The sequence below is a fragment of the Saccopteryx leptura genome, chromosome 2, assembly GCF_036850995.1.
Source record: "Saccopteryx leptura isolate mSacLep1 chromosome 2, mSacLep1_pri_phased_curated, whole genome shotgun sequence".
NCBI lineage: Eukaryota > Metazoa > Chordata > Mammalia > Chiroptera > Emballonuridae > Saccopteryx > Saccopteryx leptura.
This window is the reverse complement of record NC_089504.1, coordinates 321,175,399-321,191,906: the sequence shown is the minus strand read 5'-3', so window position 1 is coordinate 321,191,906 and position 16,508 is coordinate 321,175,399. Positions and strand designations below refer to the sequence as shown.

General features: G+C 40.7%; 1 protein-coding gene across 1 annotated transcript in view; it reads right to left on the bottom strand.

The window, feature by feature from the left end:
* MARCHF10 (membrane associated ring-CH-type finger 10) overlaps positions 1 to 16,508 on the bottom strand; it is a 102,679-nt gene that overhangs the window by 28,573 nt on the left and 57,598 nt on the right. The window contains exon 6 of the mRNA XM_066364306.1: positions 8,538 to 9,939. Within this exon, the coding sequence (XP_066220403.1) occupies positions 8,538 to 9,939 (1,402 nt within the window). The remainder of the gene's footprint in view (positions 1 to 8,537; positions 9,940 to 16,508) is intronic.

Genomic DNA, 16,508 nt, shown 5'->3' with positions numbered 1-16,508 from the left:
TTTTTTTTTTTTTTTTTGTTGTTGTTGTTGTTGTTGTTTGTTCCTTCTATCTTATTGCCTTTATTTCCTCCACCTCAGTCCTTCTATTCTCTGCCCATCTTATGCTTCCCTTTTCTTGAACTACACTACCCATAAGTGTTACATTTTATTTCTCTTCTTCATCCTCACCCTCCTTTGGGGTTATACTCCAGGACACTTAATTCTCACTCTCTCCTCTTTTGTTTTTTTTTTGCCTTATTTTGTCTTTTTCTCTTCCTTTTTTATTTCTTCCTTCGTTTTTCTCTTTTTCTTATTTTTTCCTTTCTATTCGTTTTTTCTTTTCTCGTTTTACTTTCCTCCCATTTAATCCTCAATCACGAACAAATTAGTTAATTTGGGACTCAAGGTTTTTTTTGGCTCTATTTTTCTTTTTCGGTTTTGTTTTTGTTTTTTTCTGGATGGTTTGTTTTTGTGGCATTTTGGGTCCTCCCAACCCAAGGTCTCCATTGTATTTGGTCTTTGCTCCACTTAATACAACGTATTTTTACTTATTATTTTTATTTTTTCTTCTTGATTATTCCTTTTTTTGTCCTTTTTTCTGGTTCCCTCTTGTCCCTCTCATTATATCTCTTGGTTGACCGTCACCCGCAGGCAGATCAACTTATGCTTGTCTAAGATTTTCTTCCTTTTTTTTTTTTTTATTATTTTATTTCTTTATTTATTTTTTTATTTTTTGCCCCCTTGAACTCTTCACCGCAAACCAGGCCCTCCATTATAGGCACGATATTTCCCTGAGGAGGGGAGAGGAAGGAAGGAGAACAAAGAAAAAAAAAAGGGGGAAATAATAAATTATTACTGCTTTTTTTTGTGGGGTGTTTTACCCTTTGTTTTTTTTTTTGTTGTTGTTGTTTTTGTGTGTGTGTGTGTTTTTTTTTTTTTTTTTTTTTTTTTTACTTTTTACTCTTTATTAATTCTAATTAGTGCTATCAACAAGACCACCCTCAGATGCCAATAAGAAAGAGGAAATCGAATATTATGGATACAAAAGAAAGAGAGGTAACACAAATAGATGTGGAAAAATCTATGGAGAAAAGACTTAACATATTGGAAGCCTTGGAGCTAAATGAAAGAGAATTTAAAATAGAAATCTTAAAAATACTCAGAGATATACAAGAAAACACGGAAAGGCAATATAGGGAGATCAGAAAACAACTCAATGAACACAAAGAATATATTACCAAGGAAATTGAAACTATAAAAACAAATCAAACAGAAATGAAAAACTCAATTCACGAACTGAAAAACGAGGTAACAAGCTTAGCTAGCAGAACAACCCAGATTGAAGATAGGATTAGTGAAATAGAAGACAAACAACTTGAGGCACAACAGAGAGAAGAAGAAAGAGACTCAAAAATAATAAAAAACGAGAAAGCCCTACAGGAATTATCTGACTCCATCAGAAAGAATAACATAAGAATAATAGGTATATCAGAGGGAGAAGAGAAAGAAAATGGAATGGAGAATATACTCAAACAAATAATAGACGAGAACTTCCCAAGCCTGTGGAAAGAACTAAAGCCTCAAATTCAAGAAGCAAACAGAACACCGAGTTTTCTTAACCCCAACAAACCCACTCCAAGGCACATCATAATAAAGATGACACAAACCAATGACAAAGAAAAAATTCTCAAGGCAGCCAGGGAAAAGAAGAGTACAACATATAAAGGAAGGCCTATTAGATTATCATCAGATTTCTCAGCAGAAACTCTACAAGCTAGAAGAGAGTGGACCCCAATATTTAAAGCCCTGAAAGAGAGGAACTTTCAGCCAAGAATACTATACCCATCAAAGCTATCCTTCAAGTATGAAGGAGATATAAAAACATTCACAAATACAGAAAAGATGAGAGAATTTATCACGAGAAAGCCCCCACTCCAGGAAATACTAAAGGGGGTTTTCCAACCAGATTCAAAGAACAAAAGAAAACAACACCACAAGTAACAGCTCCACCAAGAACACAATAAAACCAAACTTAAACTGTGACAACAAAGGAAAAAAAAAAGGGGGGGAGAGAATGGAGATTAACAGTAGCAAAGGACGATGAAGTGCAGAAATACTTATAAGATAGGGTACTACAATGAATATGGTAGGTACCCTTTTCATTACTTAATGGTAACCACCCTAGAAAAAACCACCACAAAAACACATGACTTAAAAAAGGTAGCAACAGAGGAAAGAAGTATGGAACACAAACAAACAGAAACAAATGATAGAAAAACAAAAGAGAAGAATCAAACTAGATACAAAACTAACAGAAAGCAATTTATAAAATGGCAGTAGGGAACCCACAAGTGTCAATAATTACACTAAATGTAAATGGATTAAACTTACCAATAAAAAGACACAGAGTAGCAGAATGGATTAAAAAAGAAAATCCAACTATATGCTGCCTACAAGAAACACATCTAAGCAACAAGGATAAAAACAAATTCAAAGTGAAAGGCTGGAAAACAATACTCCAAGCAAACAACACCCAAAAAAAAGCAGGTGTAGCAATATTCATATCTGATAATGCTGACTACAAGACAGAAAAAGTACTCAGAGACAAAAATGGTCACTTCATAATGATTAAGGGGACACTGAATCAAGAAGACATAACAATCCTTAATATATATGCACCAAACCAAGGAGCACCAAAATATATAAGACAGCTACTTATTGACCTTAAAACAAAAACTAACAAAAATACAATCATACTTGGAGACCTCAATACTCCGCTGACGGCTCTAGATCGGTCATCCAAACAGAGAATCAATAAAGATATAGTGGACTTGAACGAAATACTAGAACACCTGGATATGATAGACATCTACAGGACACTTCATCCCAAAGCGACAGAGTATACATTTTTCTCTAGTGTACATGGAACATTCTCAAGAATTGACCATATGTTGGGCCACAAAGACAATATCAGCAAATTTAGAAAAACTGAAATCGTACCAAGCATATTTTCTGATCATAAAGCCTTGAAACTAGAATTCAACTGCAAAAAAGAGGGGGAAAAACCCACAAAAATGTGGAAACTAAACAACATACTTCTAAAAAATGAATGGGTCAAAGAAGAAATAAGCGCAGAGATCAAAAGATACATACAGACAAATGAAAATGAAAATACGACATATCAGAATCTCTGGGATGCAGCAAAAGCAGTAATAAGAGGAAAGTTCATATCACTTCAGGCCTATATGAACAAACAAGAGAGAGCCGAAGTAAACCACTTAACTTCACACCTTAAGGAACTAGAAAAAGAAGAACAAAGACAACCCAAAACCAGCCGAAGAAAGGAGATAATAAAAATCAGAGCAGAAATAAATGAAATAGAGAACAGAAAAACTATAGAAAAAATCAATAAAACAAGGAGCTGGTTCTTTGAAAAGGTCAACAAAATTGACAAACCCTTGGCAAGACTCACCAAGGAAAAAAGGCACAGGACTCAAATAAATAAAATCCAAAATGAAAGAGGAGAGATCACCACAGACATCATAGATATACAAAGAATTATTGTAGAATACTATGAAAAATTATATGCCACCAAATACAACAATCTAGAAGAAATGGATAAATTCCTAGAACAATACAACCTTCCTAGACTGAGCCATGAAGAAGCAGAAAGCCTAAACAGACCAATCAGCAGGGAGGAAATAGAAAAAACTATTAAAAACCTCCCCAAAAATAAAAGTCCAGGCCCAGACGGTTATACTAGTGAATTCTATCAAACATTCAAAGAAGACTTGGTTCCTATTCTACTCAAAGTCTTCCAAAAAATTGAAGAAGAAGCAATACTTCCGAACACATTTTATGAGGCCAACATAACCCTCATACCAAAACCTGGCAAGGATGGCACAAAGAAAGAAAACTACAGACCAATATCTCTAATGAATACAGATGCTAAAATTCTAAACAAAATACTGGCAAACCGAATACAACAACATATTAAAAAAATAATACATCATGATCAAGTGGGATTCATCCCAGAATCTCAAGGATGGTTCAACATACGTAAAACGGTTAACGTAATACACCATATCAACAAAACAAAGAACAAAAACCACATGATCTTATCAATAGATGCAGAAAAGGCTTTTGATAAAATACAACACAATTTTATGTTTAAGACTCTCAACAAAATGGGTATAGAAGGAAAATATCTCAACATGATAAAGGCCATATATGATAAACCATCAGCTAACATCATATTAAATGGCACTAAACTGAAGGCTTTCCCCCTTAAATCAGGAACAAGACAGGGTTGTCCACTCTCTCCACTCTTATTTAACGTGGTGCTAGAAGTTCTGGCCAGAGCAATCAGACAAGACAAAGAAATAAAAGGCATCCATATTGGAAAAGAAGAAGTAAAGGTATCACTTTTTGCTGATGATATGATCCTATACATCGAAAACCCGAAGGACTCCACAAAAAGATTATTAGAAACAATAAACCAATACAGTAAGGTCGCAGGATACAAAATTAACATACAGAAGTCCATAGCCTTTCTCTATGCCAACAATGAAATATTAGAAAACGAACTCAAAAAAATAATCCCCTTCACGATTGCAACAAAAAAAATAAAATACCTAGGAATAAACATAACAAAGAATGTAAAGGACCTATATAATGAAAATTACAAAGCATTGTTAAGGGAAATCGAAAAAGATACAATGAGATGGAAAAATATTCCTTGTTCTTGGATAGGAAGAATAAATATAATCAAAATGGCCATATTACCCAAAGCAATATACAAATTTAATGCAATTCCCATCAAAATTCCTATGAGATTTTTTAAAGAAATGGAACAAAAAATCATCAGATTTATATGGAACTATAAAAAACCCCGAATAGCCAAAACAATCCTAAAGAAAAAGAATGAAGCTGGGGGCATTACAATACCTGACTTTAAACTATATTATAGGGCCACAATAATCAAAACAGCATGGTATTGGCAGAAAAATAGACACTCAGACCAATGGAACAGAATAGAAAGCCCAGAAATAAAACCACATATATATGGTCAAATAATCTTTGATAAAGGGGCCAACAACACACAATGGAGAAAAGAAAGCCTCTTCAACAAATGGTGTTGGGAAAACTGGAAAGCCACATGCAAAAGAATGAAACTCGACTACAGCCTGTCCCCGTGTACTAAAATTAATTCAAAATGGATCAAAGACCTAAATATAAGACCTGAAACAATAAAGTACATAGAAGAAGACATAGGTACTAAACTCATGGACCTGGGTTTTAAAGAACATTTTATGAACTTGACTCCAATGGCAAGAGAAGTGAAGGCAAAGATAAATGAATGGGACTACATCAGAATAAAAAGTTTTTGCTCAGCAAGAGAAACTGATATAAAAATAAACAGACAGCCAACTAAATGGGAAATGATATTTTCAAACAACAGCTCAGATAAGGGCCTAATTTCCAAAATTTACAAAGAACTCATAAAACTCAACAACAAACAAACAAACAATCCAATAAAAAAATGGGAAGAAGACATGAATAGACACTTCTCCCAGGAAGAGATACAAATGGCCAACAGATATATGAAAAAATGCTCAGCTTCATTAGTTATTAGGGAAATGCAAATCAAAACTACAATGAGATACCACCTCACCCCTGTTAGATTAGCTATGATCAACAAGACGGGTAATAGCAAATGTTGGAGAGGCTGTGGAGAAAAAGGAACCCTCATTCACTGTTGGTGGGACTGTAAAGTAGTACAACCATTATGGAGGAAAGTATGGTGGTTCCTCAAAAAACTGCAAATAGAACTACCTTATGACCCAGCAATCCCTCTACTGGGTATATACCCCAAAACCTCAGAAACATTGATACGTGAAGACACATGTAGCCCCATGTTCATTGCAGTACTGTTCACAGTGGCCAAGACATGGAAACAACCAAAAAGCCCTTCAATAGAAGACTGGATAAAGAAGATGTGGCACATATACACTATGGAATACTACTCAGCCATAAGAAACGATGACATCAGATCATTTACAGCAAAATGGTGGGATCTTGATAACATTATAAGGAGTGAAATAAGTAAATCAGAAAAAAACAAGAACTACATGATTCCATACATTGGTGGAACATAAAAATGAGACTAAGAGACATGGACAAGAGTGTGGTGGTTACCAGGGGTGGGGGGAGGGAGGACAGGGGGAGAGTTAGGGGGAGGGGGAGGGGCACAGAGAACTAGATAGAGGGTGGCGAAGGACAATCTGACTTTGGGCGAGGGGTATGCAACATAATTTAATGACAAAATAACCTAGACATGTTTTCTTTGAATATATGTACCCTGATTTATTAATGTCATCCCATTACCATTAATAAAAATTTATTTAAAAAAAAAATAAATAAATGGAATGGTAGACTCCTGATGTGGTGCTTAATGGTGAATTTAAGCATATCAAAAAAATTTTTTTTTCTTTTTTCTTTTTCATTTTTCTGAAGCTGGAAACAGGGAGAGACAGTCAGACAGACTCCCGCATGCGCCCGACCGGGATCCACCCGGCACGCCCACCAGGGGCAACGCTCTGCCCACCAGGGGGCGATGCTCTGCCCATCCTGGGCGTTGCTATGTTGCAACCAGAGCCACTCTAGCGCCTGAGGCAGAGGCCACAGAGCCATCCCCAGCGCCTGGGCCATCCTTGCTCCAATGGAGCCTTGGCTGCGGGAGGGGAAGAGAAAGACAGAGAGGAAAGTGCGGCGGAGGGGTGGAGAAGCAAATGGGCACTTCTCCTGTGTGCCCTGGCCGGGAATCGAACCTGGGTCCTCCGCACGCTAGGCCGACGCTCTACCGCTGAGCCAACCGGCCAGGGCTAAGCATATCAAATTTGATAGTTACAAAATATCCCAATATCAGCTCACAAGAAAAGAAAGATCAAATTAAAGGGTAATTAAAAAAATTCTATTTCTGCCCTGGCTGGTTGGCTCAGTAGTAGAGCATCGGCCTGGCATGTGGAAGTCCTGGGTTTGATTCCCGGCCAGGCCATACAGGGGAAGCACCCATCTGCTTCTCCACCCCTCCCCCTCTCCCTTCTCTCTCTCTCTCTCTCTCTTCCCCTCCCACAGCCAAGGCTCCATTGGAGCAAAGTTGGCCCGGTTGCTGAGGATGGCTCCATGGCCTCCGCCTCAGAATGGCTCTGGCTGCAACAGAGCAACGCCCCCGATGGGCAGAGCATCGTCCCCTAGTGGGCATGCCAGGTGGATCCCCATCGGGCACATAAGGGAGTCTGTCTGACTGCTTCCTCGCTTCTAACTTCGGAAAAATACAAAATAAAATAAAATAAATTCTATTTTTCTCTCATACATGAGAAAGAGCACCTAGAATGGAAACATTGGTTATCCCAGAGCAACCCTTCAGAGAACTGAGGTAACTATGGTAACCATTGGGGACTGGCTTGAAGATTCAAAATCTAGAGCTGTTGGTTAGATTTTTGCAAAGTCCCTTGAGGGAGAATTGATGAACTTCAAGTGCTGGATGGCTCATCCTTTGAGGAGACAGCAACCTTTTGTAAAAATACAACAACCCTGGTTCCTAATTGCCAGCAAGAAATGCTAGAGTAGGGAGCAGTGAGGAAGTCAGAAACCCTTATATCTAGCAAACTTGCCTTTCTTAAAGTTATGGTATTCAAAGGAAAAAAACACTTTGGGGATACTGAAGAAATGGAACTAGAACACCAAAATTTTCTTTATAGATACATATATTTTAAGATCAACAAAACAGACAACTTCCTTGATATTGGTAGTCACTAAGATGTAAAGAAAGGGCCTACCTCAGCCCTGGCCGGTTGGCTCAGGGATAGAGTGTCGGCCTGGCGTGCAGAAGTCCCGGGTTCGATTCCCGGCCAGGGCACATAGGAGAAGCGCCCATCTGCTTCTCCACCCCTCCCCCTCTCCTTCCTCTCTGTCTCTCTCTTCCCCTCCCGCAGCCAAGGCTCCATTGGAGCAAAGATGGCCCAGGCGCTGGGGATGGCTCCTTGACCTCTGCCCCAGGCGCTGGAGTGGCCCTGGTCGCAACAGAGCGATGCCCCGGAGGGGCAGAGCATCGCCCCCTGGTGGGCAGAGCATTGCCCCTGGTGGGCATGCCGGGTGGATCCCGGTCAGGCGCATGCGGGAGTCTGTCTGACTGTCTCCCCGTTTCCAGCTTCAGAAAAATACAAAAAAAAAAAAGAAAAAAAAAAAAAAGGGTCTACCCCTTATTTAAAATTCCCATGATCAAAAGAGGAGTGGGGGGAGATAGGAGTGGATAAAGGGGGGGATAAGTGGCGATGGAAGGAAACTTGACTTGGGTTGGTGATCAATACAATATACAGATGATGTTGTAGAATTGTACACCTGAAACCTATATTATTGTATTAACCAATATCACCCCAATAAATTCAATAACATTTTTTAAAATTCCCATGACCCTCTAATAAAAACATTTAGTTGAGCATTGGAAAAGTGGAATAAAAATATATGTATTTACATATGATTATGAAAATTCTCACCTTTCTTTTAATTTCTTGAGTTTTTCAGGATCAGCCTTTATTTCGCTGGCATCCTTTCCATCTGTGAAATCAGAGACTGCCATTCTGTTCCCATTGCCATTTTGATTTGGGAAATCAGACACTGAAAAGAAAGTAAAAGGCATATTTTCTTGCAGGGACCCAGGCACATGCAAGTGGCCTTGTAAGTTCATTCTTGATGGAGGGGAGCTGGAAGATTCCACCAATGACAAGCTTCTTTGAGAATTTAGTAAGAGGTCGTTTGTATACAGCGGAGCCTCCTGAGATTGGCTTGTTAAAGTAATAGCTTCTGCTCCACTGACATCACATTCATTTGCACTGTTTCCTGGAAAGTAACTGTGGTTTCCAGCACTGGCAAATGGATTCCTATTTCTAATGGGGAACAGTGGCTGACGAACATTAACCCTTGAGTTTCCTTCTGAGTCTGAACTGTGAACTAAAGTAGATGTCATTGACAAGTCTACTGGAATGTCATCTCTCTGAGCAGAATGCATCAGTGATTCAGAAGTGTGGTAAGAAGAATTAATTGATGACCTTGGTCTACCAGAAATAAAATCATCAAGACAAGTACTAGAATTGTTTAAATAGGTTTGCCACTCTCTTTCATAATCATGGGTACCAGGCCTAACTTCCATAGAAGTACAGTCACTAAATACATATTCAGCATTGAGATGATCATCTAGATTAGGTTCAAATTTGGTTTCCTGCGAATAAAAGGTCTTTCCCTCATTTTCATTGTCACCACTGCCATCCTTTTTAGTGGAGCCCCTACCAGGCAGTCTGGGGTCATGGAACATCCTTTGCCTGACAGAAGGCTGCTCTGTCACTGGATCCATATCATTGGTTATTCTTAGTGAGCCATGACTAGACTCACTTCTTACAGAATTAGCCCTGCAATTTTCAGGATCTTCTTCAAAATTTTTATTTTTGGCCTGAGTGGCTGATGTTCCAAGAAACTGACTTCTCCTATAACTGGAAGGAGAACGGGGTGGGTTCATACCAACCAACAAAAGTTCTTCTTCTCTGTGGGTTTCCTCTTCAGTGTCATCTTCTCCTTCATGGTTTAATGATAAAATGGGAAAAAAATCTTTATCTCTGAACCTAAATGTCACCCTTCTTGACCCTCCCGTGGTGGCAGGTAAAAGTGATGGCCGCAAGGACTCGCTCAACACTTGAGTACTTTTTGTTCTTGGGGAGGCATGGGATAGGGCTGGATGTGGCTCATTCTTGGAAAGAGCATGCCGATCTGCTTTTCTGGCTCTCTCGGGGATAATCTCCATCATTGTCATTGGCTGGGAGGATGGCACTAAGTTTCTTCTCTCTCGAGCTGGCCTCTTTAGTTTAGTGTCACTTGCCCACATCTGGCCTTCTAGTTGAACTGGATCTGCATTGACAAGAGACAAATTTATCATTCTACTATAGGTGTTCATGGATAAGAGACCCCTAACACCAAAGGCGAGAGTCCCTTAAGGCAGCAAATAAGCCTTAGAGGAGAAAATACACGTGGTCAAAATGACTGGAGGCTACAAGAGGTCTGCACTGGAGCTGGCTTCATTTTACTGCTTGAATTCTTCTTTGCATATTTGTGGAGCTCGGGCTGGCTCTGGGGAAACGGGCTGACCCTGAAGGTACAGAAGACCCTTTCTGCAGAAGCTTCGGGAAGACTGTTCAACTCCAGGTCAGTCAGGGCTGGTGATTGGTAAGTCCCTCAAATGGTGGTTTCTATTCCTGTTTTGTTGGAAAGGAAAGCCAGCACTCCAGGAATGACTTCTACCAAAAGCACCAGTGCTTTTCCTTCCAAATTCACTCAACACACATTATGACACTCCTGCTTCATGCACAGCTTTACAAAATCTTAAGAAAAGGACAGTTTGCCTTGGCAGATTGGAAGGAAGGCTCTAGAAGCTGATGCCCAGTTAAACATATGATCTCTGATTATATTTACTACTTAGTGCAAATAAATTTAATAATGCTTTTATGAAGTCATTATTTCTTCTTTGTCACTAGCCCCTAGTCAATTTGTAACCTCTGCCTATAATACAGTTCCTATGCCCCTGTGCTCTGAATCTAAAGTATGAAATGTAGAGAAATGCGAGGGGCAAAGAGCCCGAGTGGAATGGAATTTCTACTGATGAAATCATTTGGTTAAAACTCGCCTTATAAAAGTAAAGCCTACTTATTGAGGGCTGATCCTGAACAGGTCAGGCATCACGCTAGCTGTGTTACATGTACATGTGAAATGGGCACTACAATCACACCACAGAATAACTGAGCGCACCGAGGCTTAGGGAGGTCACATAATTTGCCCAAGATCATATTTCTAGTAAGTGATGGACTGAACATTTGAACTCATGCACAGTTTGTCTTCTTCTTTTTTTTTTTTTTTTAAATAAATTTTTATTAATGGTAATGGGATGACATTAATAAATCAGGGTACATATATTCAAAGAAAACATGTCTAGGTTATTTTGTCATTAAATTATGTTGCATACCCCTCGCCCAAAGTCAGATTGTCCTTCGCCACCCTCTATCTAGTTCTCTGTGCCCCTCCCCCTCCCCCTAACTCTCCCTCTGTCCTCCCTCCCCCCACCCCTGGTAACCACCACACTCTTGTCCATGTCTCTTAGTCTCATTTTTATGTTCCACAATGTATGGAATCATGTAGTTCTTGTTTTTTTCTGATTTACTTATTTCACTCCTTATAATGTTATCAAGATCCCACCATTTTGCTGTAAATGATCTGATGTCATCGTTTCTTATGGCTGAGTAGTATTCCATAGTGTATATGTGCCACATCTTCTTTATCCAGTCTTCTATTGAAGGGCTTTTTGGTTGTTTCCATGTCTTGGCCACTGTGAACAGTGCTGCAATGAACATGGGGCTACATGTGTCTTCACGTATCAATGTTTCTGAGGTTTTGGGGTATATACCCAGTAGAGGGATTGCTGGGTCATAAGGTAGTTCTATTTGCAGTTTTTTGAGGAACCACCATACTTTCCTCCATAATGGTTGCAGTTTGTCTTCTTAAGCACTACCCTGCCTTATGCTTAATAAACTGGCTGGACTTCCAATTTCCTTGTGAAAATGAGAATCCATTTAATTCATCATTGTCTTTGTGTGTGTGATTGAGGGTTCTTTTTCCCCCATCTTTTGTGTGTGTGTGTGTGTGTGTGTGTGTGTATGTGTGAGAGACAGAGACAGAGAGACAGATAGACAGAGAGAGTGACAGATAGGTGCAGACAGGAAGGGAGAGAGATGAGAAGCATCAGTTTTTCATTGTGGCTCCTTAGTCTCCTTAGTTGTTCATTGAGTGCTTTCTCAAATGTGCCTTGACCAGGGGGCGACAGCAGAGCAAGTGACCCCTTGCTCAAGCCAGAGACCTTGGGCTCAAGCCAGTGACCATGGGGTCATGTCTATAATCCCACACTCAAGCCAGTGACCCCACGCTCAGGCTGGTTAGCCTGTTTGTTCAAGCCGCAACCTTAGGGTTTTGAACCTGGGTCCTCTGCATCCCAGTCCGACACTCTATCCACTGCACCACCACCTGGTCAGGTGGCATGCATAGGACACTGAAAGTACTTCTCCGATCCCACTTACCTTTGTTCCCTCCTGACTTTGGCCTTCTCCCTCAGTTCCCGTGGCTGCTAGTCTACAGGACCTGATGAGGCCCTGCTATCCTTATCATCTGGTTTCTAAAGTGGTTCATGGTTTGCATGGTAAAGTAGACAGGACTCCACAGGTTCAGGAAGGCCTGTGTGATACAGCTCAGGCAGGTGAAATGCAAATCCTCTGAGCATGTCTGGCTCAGCCAAAGGCCAAGTCAATACTGACTCACTTTAATTGAGGCCTCTCAGGGGAGCACCAGCTCACTTCTCTAATGTCCTAATGTTCTGTAAGCCTCTTTTATTGTGAGCTGCAGGGGACAGTCAGCAAGGCAGTACGAATCTTTACTCATCAGCTCTTCTAGAAATCATTTAAGCTATACTATCAGGCCCCTCAAAGGTTTTATAAAACCCAGCAAGGGACGTATTGGCAATGCCAGGCTGCCCAAGCACCTGGCTGTGTATGCCTAGGCGGGCAGCTGGCGTGCCCACCCAGACTGGGCTGAGTGCTGGAGCCAGAATCTTCTAGTAGCTCCCTGAACACACAGAACCTGCTGGATGGCGGGAACTGCACTCTCTGCCCAGAGCCAATTCAGTTCAGGCTGTGAGAGACACCTAACAGGCAAAAGAATCATCAAGGGCACCTTCTGCAAAAACATTAACTGGAAACTCAACAGGAACCATAAGCTTATTTCATAGAAGCCACCATGCTGTCAACTGGTGACACCAGCCTCTGGGGCAGGAGGAGTCATAGGCTAAGTGCCTGTGGCTACAAAACACCTCAGGAAATGCATCTCCCCCACTCCTTGTCACCAAAACTGCCTTCCCCTGAAAAAAATTCTGTCAGTGCTTCACTGGTGCGTGCATGCGTGTGTGTGTGTGTGTGTGTGTGTGTGTGTGTGTGTGTGTGTTTCCCCTAAAGGTGGCAGACTGTGCCATTCTATATTTATGTTATTTTAACCCTATTTCTTGTATCTGTCAAATAGGGAGCAGATTTCGTAGTTCTAGGCCTGGGCATAAACACCCGTTTGGTATGCCGGGACGTGCTATTCATAGAGCAGCCCCACAGAGGCTGTGAGGCCTCTCTAAGGCCCTGCCTGGGCTCCAGCCATGAATGGAGTGCCTGCCCCTCCCAGCAGTTCAACTGGGTGCAGTGGAACGTTCTAGGTGCAAAGGGAGGAAGCCAGAAAAAGCATCTGTCTGCCCTAAGGCTGTCATTGATCTAGACTTGTTCACCTGCTTGGCCAATAGTTTTCTACATTTTGACAGCCATATCATTTTAATCATTTCCCTCTGGTTATAAAAGTAGTCAATATTCATCACAGAAAATTTGGAAAATACAGAAGAGGATGAAGGAGAAGGAAAAACCACCCCAAATCCCAAACCCAGATGACCACTGCTGCTGTTCTGGATTGCAGGGGTGGATTGCAGACTCAAGGTCCCCGAGCTACTCTCATCTTGCAGTGTGTCTGGCTCCGCACTTAAGCCCCCAGTTAGCACCTGCAGGTGGGGGTGTGTCTGTGCTGGTTCGCCCCTGGCCCTCAGCCCTCAAGAATGCCTCCTGCTGGCCTGACCTGTGGTGGCGCAGTGGATAAAGTGTCGACCTGGAATGCTGAGGTCGCCGGTTTGAAACCCTGGGCTTGCCTGGTCAAGGCACATCTCTCTCTCTCTCTCTCTCTCTCTCTCTCTCTCTCTCTCTCCTCTCTAAAATGAATAAATAAATAAAAATTAAAAAAAAAATTGAAAAAAATACAGAGAGTATTAAAAAAAAAAAAAAAAAAAAAAAAAAAAAAAAAAAAAAAAAAAAAAAAGAATGCCTCCTGCTGCACCTGCCTACTTCCTGCAGGCATTTGGGGTTCTCTCTCACCTGGAAATAGTTTTAAAAAACAAAATTAGACTATTTGGGTATACAACTTTATGTCCTGCTTTCTCTTCCTAAAACTTTTATTATAAGCATTATCTCCCACCATTAATTATTAAGAACATGATATTAATTATAGGATAAAGCAGGGGTTGGGAAACTTTTTGGCTGAGAGAGCCATGAACGCCACATATTTTAAAATGTAATTCCATGAGAGCCATACAATGACGCGTGTACGTTACGCATTATCCAATAAAAGTTTGATGTTGCCCCAGACGACAGCTGTGATTGGCTCCAGCCACCCGCAACCATGAACATGAGCAGTAGGAAATGAATGGATTGTAATACATGAGAATGTTTTATCTTTTTAATGTTGTTATTTTTTTTTATTAAAGATTTGTCTGTGAGCCAGATGCAGCCATCAAAAGAGCCACGTCTGGCTTGTGAGCCATAGGTTCCCGACTCCTGGTATAAAGGTACATTATATAATTGTATAGTAATTGTTTAACTATTCTATCATTAGTATATAGATTGTTTTGAGGGTTTTTTGCTGCCACATATTACACCGTGATGAATGTCCTTGCTCATACATCTTTAACTCCCTGTCTTATTTTCTTAGAATAGATTTATAGGACATGGAAGTGCAAGGTCAAAAGATACAAACTCTAAAGACCATTGACGCATGTTGACAAAATCTGGTTTGGCCCTGACTGGATGGTTTGGTTGATTAGAGCATCATTCCAACAGACAAAGGGTACCAGTTTGATTCCTGGTCAGTGCACGTAAGGAGACAGATAGATGTTTCTGTCTTTCTCTCTCTCTCTCTCCCTTCCTCTCTCTCTAAATTCAATGAATAAATTTTTTAAAAAATCTGGTTTGTACTGAGTTACCCTACAGGTAGAGTATGAAAACATTTCTCACAGCCGTGTTACAGGGCTTGGCATAGCATCTGATACAACAGTACACGGGAAATGTTGGTTGTTAGTTTCACTGCCAGGATTGAGTATTATTTTTAAAACCTTAATTCAGTAGGCCAAAGTTTTCTTGTACAAATTTACATTTATTAGTGAGGTTGAACTTTTTTCCTTCCAAATGTTTACTAGCTACCTGTATTTCTTCTGTGAAATTGTTTGCTATGCCTCTTCCCCATTTTTCTATTAGGTATTAATGTGGTTTTTTTTTACTGATTTGTAAGAGCTTTCTATATAATACCTCTTTGTCACAGTTGCTTCAAATTTCCGATACAATTTAAACATCTGGCCTCTACTCCAGTTTATGCAAACCATTTTGGAATGTGAAAATCAGAACTGAAGAGAGATTAGTGAGAAAATAATTGCAAGAAGATAAGGAGCCCTGGGTAATAATAGAAAATTGGGACAAATTCTCAATGAATCTCAGGATAATGCAAGGTGTCTTCTGGGTGCAAGTGGGGGATTGTATGAGCCTCATGGGTCCAGGAACGTTTCATGTGTGGGGAACTTCACTTTTTAAATAATATTCAAGAGTTTAGGGAGGGCCACTGGGGAGGTGGCAGGAGAGAAACTAATAACAGTTCACTGCCCACTATAGTCAGGTGCTGGTTGTTATATTATTTCCTTTAGTTATTATAGCAATGAAATGAGATAGATTTTATCATCCTTATTTTAAGACAAGGAACAGTAGCCCAGAGTGGCCATTTGACCACCTCTAGGAGAAAGAAGAGCTGGAATCAGAAGTGAGGTCTGCCCTTCCGTACAGGAGGCTAAGTTATATCAGTGGGTCCTGTGGATGTCTAATTGCTACAGGTTTACATGTGCTCTAATTACACTGAATTCCAAGCCATCCAAATATTATCATGTTCTGTATTTACCGGTGTCCACCACACTATATGTTATATTTTTAAAATAAAGGCTACTGAGTTCAGCAGGTGGCAAGGAAATGTGATGCTCAGTGGTTTATCCAAGGGGAAGAACGGGTTCATGGCACGGTTGGCTGTCATGTGTGGCTTTCCTTGAGTCCCATGAGGGGCTCCTTAGGTCCTGTCCTCCTGCCTCCACAGGAGAGGGTGATGTGGTTAGCAGAGCATCATGGCTTGGGCCAGAGGATGAATGCTCAGGATTCAAAGAGGTGGTGTCTACCCAACCAGTCTTTTGAAATAAAACATATATTCATTTTAATGTTATTCCTTACACAGTAAAATCTTGACACCCTGGATCAGAGGGGGAAGAGCCCTGTGGGAGGTGAGCAGTCGCCACTCACAGACACTGCTGGGAGGTGGGGAGGAGCTGTGGCTAAGCAAGCTGTTTCCAGAGCTGCAGACTGCTCTGCAACCCCCCACCCCACCCTGAATTCAACACCCAACGTCCAGATGCCCTCTCTGGAAACCTACTGGCAGGCAGCCACTTAAAACCACGATACTCATGCTCTGGAGTAATAACAGAGACAAATAGAAAGTAAATTCTCCCATGCTCTGCCTTTCCTGACCAACCTCCCTTGGAGAACTAAACTAGA